At 41.8% G+C, this 3,849-nt stretch overlaps 1 protein-coding gene across 2 annotated transcripts in view; it reads left to right on the top strand.

The window, feature by feature from the left end:
• Window positions 1-55: 55 nt before the first annotated feature.
• The window catches only part of ube2nb (ubiquitin-conjugating enzyme E2Nb), a 7,544-nt gene continuing 3,750 nt past the window's right edge, over window positions 56-3,849 (top strand). For both annotated transcript variants that reach the window (XM_035681471.1, XM_035681464.1), the window contains exons 1-3: window positions 56-177; window positions 1,781-2,027; window positions 3,520-3,660. In XM_035681471.1, the coding sequence (XP_035537364.1) occupies window positions 148-177; window positions 1,781-2,027; window positions 3,520-3,660 (418 nt within the window). In that variant the 5' untranslated portion in view covers window positions 56-147. The remainder of the gene's footprint in view (window positions 178-1,780; window positions 2,028-3,519; window positions 3,661-3,849) is intronic.

The following is a 3,849-nucleotide window of genomic DNA, read 5'->3' as shown; positions in this document are numbered from 1 at the left end:
AAATGAATATTTACATGTTTTGCATATTTCCTTACGTCATCTGAAGCCACCGGAAGAGCCAGTGAACTATCCCCGCCCCGGCAGCTCACTCAATCCGACCCGAAGAGAAGGCGAGTCCACGGCTAAAAATATAATAGCTAACACAAGATGGCCGGTTTGCCTCGTAGGATTATTAAGGTACACTTTACACCGGACACTGTATATGCAAGTAAACGAGCCCGTGTGTGAGTATTGAAAGGATTAATGTGTGAGAGCACGGACGGATGTTTGCTGCCATCCAACGTGTAGCCTGACGTTAGCGCCGCTAGCACCATTAGCTCGTCTGCGAGTGTTTTGTTTGCCACTTCCGTTTTACTCCCCGTCTGCTCTCATCTGCGCCCCTCTTTTCCCCCGCGGGTAGATCCGTCGTCGTGCTCAAATCGTACTTTCCGCGACACCGTGTCGCTAATTTCCAGCGCAAACCAACAACTTGTGACATTTTGTCCCAGTCGCCATATGAATGGGTTCGCCGAGCAAAAAGCTAAGCTAAGCAGCCGCAGCTTTCGGTGATTGGTGACCACACATGTGTGAAAACGCGTCGCCCTCGCGGTCCCTAAATGTGCAAAGGCCCGCAGTGAAGCAAACATTACAGTAGTGCCTTCTTTTGTTTGAAAGGGAAACGAAACATTCGGGTTTAAATGCGAGGGCCTGTTGCGTTGCGGTCTCCTCCCTCCAGGCCCCGGCAGTGGGCGCGATCAGCCCTTTCCGCCACATCTAGCAGCTATCTCTCAGGTTGAGCAGGTTTTTCTTTTTTCACAGCCAGTAACATGCAGTTGACAGGGTGAAAACACGACCCCCGCTTCCATTAGGGAAAGCTGTGTGCGTGTGTGTGTGTTTTTTGAGGAGTATTTGCAGCGCGGGGTTTAAAAGCTTTACTGTTGACTGCAGCTGTTTTTTTCGCTGCACCTGCTTGATAAAATGCAGAAATGTGAACACTGTTTCACTTCCTCCTTTTGATTTGTGTCGTCGATCGTGTCTTACTGTCGGACTGCGCTTCGTTTTACATTCAAACTTTACATTTTTAATTACATTTTGTATTTTTTTTTTTATTAAAATCAGACAAACTGATCATTCGCTACTGAGTTCTTGTAATAAAACGGACTTTAAAAACATTTAAAGCTGAAATAGTGATTCACAAAAATATTAATGTGCGACTGTTTTGATAAGTGGTTAATTATTTTAGCCATTTTAAAGTAAAAAATGCTCGAAATTAGCTTTTTTTACAGCCTCTAAATGTGAAAATGTGTAGTTTGTGTTTGCAATGCGTGATAGTAAACAATATCATAGAATTTTTACATTTTTCATTATTTTATATATCAAATTGACTAGTTGATTAATGGATAATACTAACTGACAGATTCATCTGTAATGGAAATAAAGTGAGTTACGGCCCCGAGTTAATACTTTTATTTAAAAAAAAAATAGTATGGTTGGAAGTTGTGTGTTTGTTTTGATCAAAATAAGTCATTGTACAGTTCCTGAGAAACGCTCCGGCCCTCCCTTACCTTTTTTTTACGGTCTGTGTTCAACAATAGCTTGTGGAATGTTGTTTTGTGTGTATGTGGGTGAGTTTGAAAGTGCGTGAGTGACTAAGCAGGGTGAAATTGCATGTCCTCATCCATTATATACTTGAAAGTCTGTTGTCTGCTGACACCTTCACAGTTCTTCTTACAGCTGTTTTCTTTTTACTCAGAAAAGTCAACAACAGTGTTTATGTATTTCTCGTTCTGACCACACTCAGGAGACACAGCGGTTGATGGCAGAGCCTGTTCCAGGGATCACGGCTACGCCTGATGAAGGGAATGCACGTTACTTCCATGTGGTCATTGCAGGGCCTCAAGACTCTCCTTTTGAAGGAGGCACATTTAAACTTGAACTATTTCTTCCAGAAGAGTATCCCATGGCAGCTCCCAAAGTGCGATTCATGACCAAAATCTACCACCCCAATGTTGACAAACTGGGAAGAATATGTTTAGACATTTTGAAAGGTAAGAAAATATTAAGTATCGATTGAATTAAAGACTTTTTTGATACGTACATATTTTTTTCTGGGTGGCATCAGTGCAGAACCACACTCGCAGTATATAGCACATTCTATGCTCCCATGGTTCAGTTTCAAACCTTGGAAAAAATAAACGCCATAAACGGTTAAAGCTGTAGTTGGTGACTCCTGACCAGTCAGAGGAAGGAAGTCTCTTAGTAATGACTTTTATGTCGGTCTGACACACACAAGGGATCAAGTTATTATTCCTAGTGTGTTGGCAAGCCGCTTCCTACTTCGTACAACGTCATGAACATCATGGGAACCCCAGTGCAGCTTTGTTTCTGGCCACACAACGAATTAAGTCCAATACTTACTGGCCTTTCTACAGAGAAATATTTTAGATTCTTAGCTACTATATGCACCTTTTCTTCATTAAACGCCTATTCATGTGTTCTGCTGTTCAGTACTGGACAGGTATCGAACACTAGGTTTGTCAGATCTTGTTTAAGGGAAGCTACCATACACTCTAAAAGTGGGCCGATGACTCAAAGCGATCTAACGGCAGATACAATCTGCACAGAGTTCAGTGGTTTTGGTAGTACTTTCAACTCTTTCACATTACACAGAGCCATTTGATTCAGTGTTAATATAAAAAATATCACCCATTGGCATTTTACGTTGTGCTGTTTAGTTGGACATTGAGACAGTTCTGTAAAAGACGTTTTTATATTCAGAATGTAGTGATTATCCAGACAGGGAACATTACTCACATTGGGACACAACTAAATGTCACAACTTAGCTGACGCTGTAATCTTCATCTATGAAATCAAACAAGTGCCTTACATCTGACTGATAGGCTTAGATGTCTCACCCAGAAGGTGCCAAATTAGCACAGATCACACCGGACACACCAGCAGTGTGAGGCATAGTCACATAATGTAGGTTTCATTATGACACTTAACCAGAATTTGATCAGAAAAGACCAGAAATAAAAAATATTTTTAGATTTCTGTGTGAGAAAAGCAGCTGGTTATGTTTACAGAAAGCCATCTCGTGCAACAAAGCCTTAGGAAGCAGATGTGATTACAGCCATTAAATCAAGTTTTGAGGTAAACGAACTCGAGGTGTTATGTTTATTTGGCAAGAGCCGAAAAGACAACAGGCGAGGGTTTGCCAAACTTGCTGTTAAGTAATGAAGACAATATTGCAACAGACTGTAATTTGTATGCACTTAGTCTTTCATTTGCTCATTTTATTGTTTGATTCATTAGATTTACTAGTGCCAGAGTTTTCCATTATCAAGTAGCCTTAAGATAAAGTGGACGATTGCTGCTCGGCGTCTCTGTTACAGGCATGTTCTGGCTGCTTGGCCATCTTTACCCACGCAACAATGCTGTATCACCCTGGAGTCTCCCTCGTTTTTGCAAATTTGACCTTTATGCTGTCATTTTTTCCCCCTCTCTTTTTTGCATGTTCTTCTGAACTTCTCTTCCAGATAAGTGGTCTCCAGCCCTGCAGATTCGTACAGTGTTGCTATCTATCCAGGCGTTATTAAGTGCTCCCAATCCAGATGATCCCCTGGCAAACGATGTTGCAGAGCAGTGGAAGAAAAACGAAAGCAACGCCATCGAGACAGGTGAGGATTACATTCATATTTTCTTTCTCAGCGCTCCTTAAAACCCTCAGGATCAGCTGGACTGAACTATTTTACCGCTGCCACAAGTGGTCACCGGTTTCCAGTGGGAGAAATTCTTTGGTAAATGGCAGCAATCATTAACATAGTTCTAGACCTCCAATTTGCCGTTAACACTCGATCTGGTGTTGT

This window comes from Morone saxatilis, unplaced genomic scaffold (assembly GCF_004916995.1).
Source record: "Morone saxatilis isolate NCDOM2014 unplaced genomic scaffold, NCSU_SB_2.0 Contig10, whole genome shotgun sequence".
Lineage (NCBI taxonomy): Eukaryota > Metazoa > Chordata > Actinopteri > Moronidae > Morone > Morone saxatilis.
Note: the sequence above shows the minus strand (reverse complement) of the source record. Positions and strands in the feature narration are given on the sequence as shown.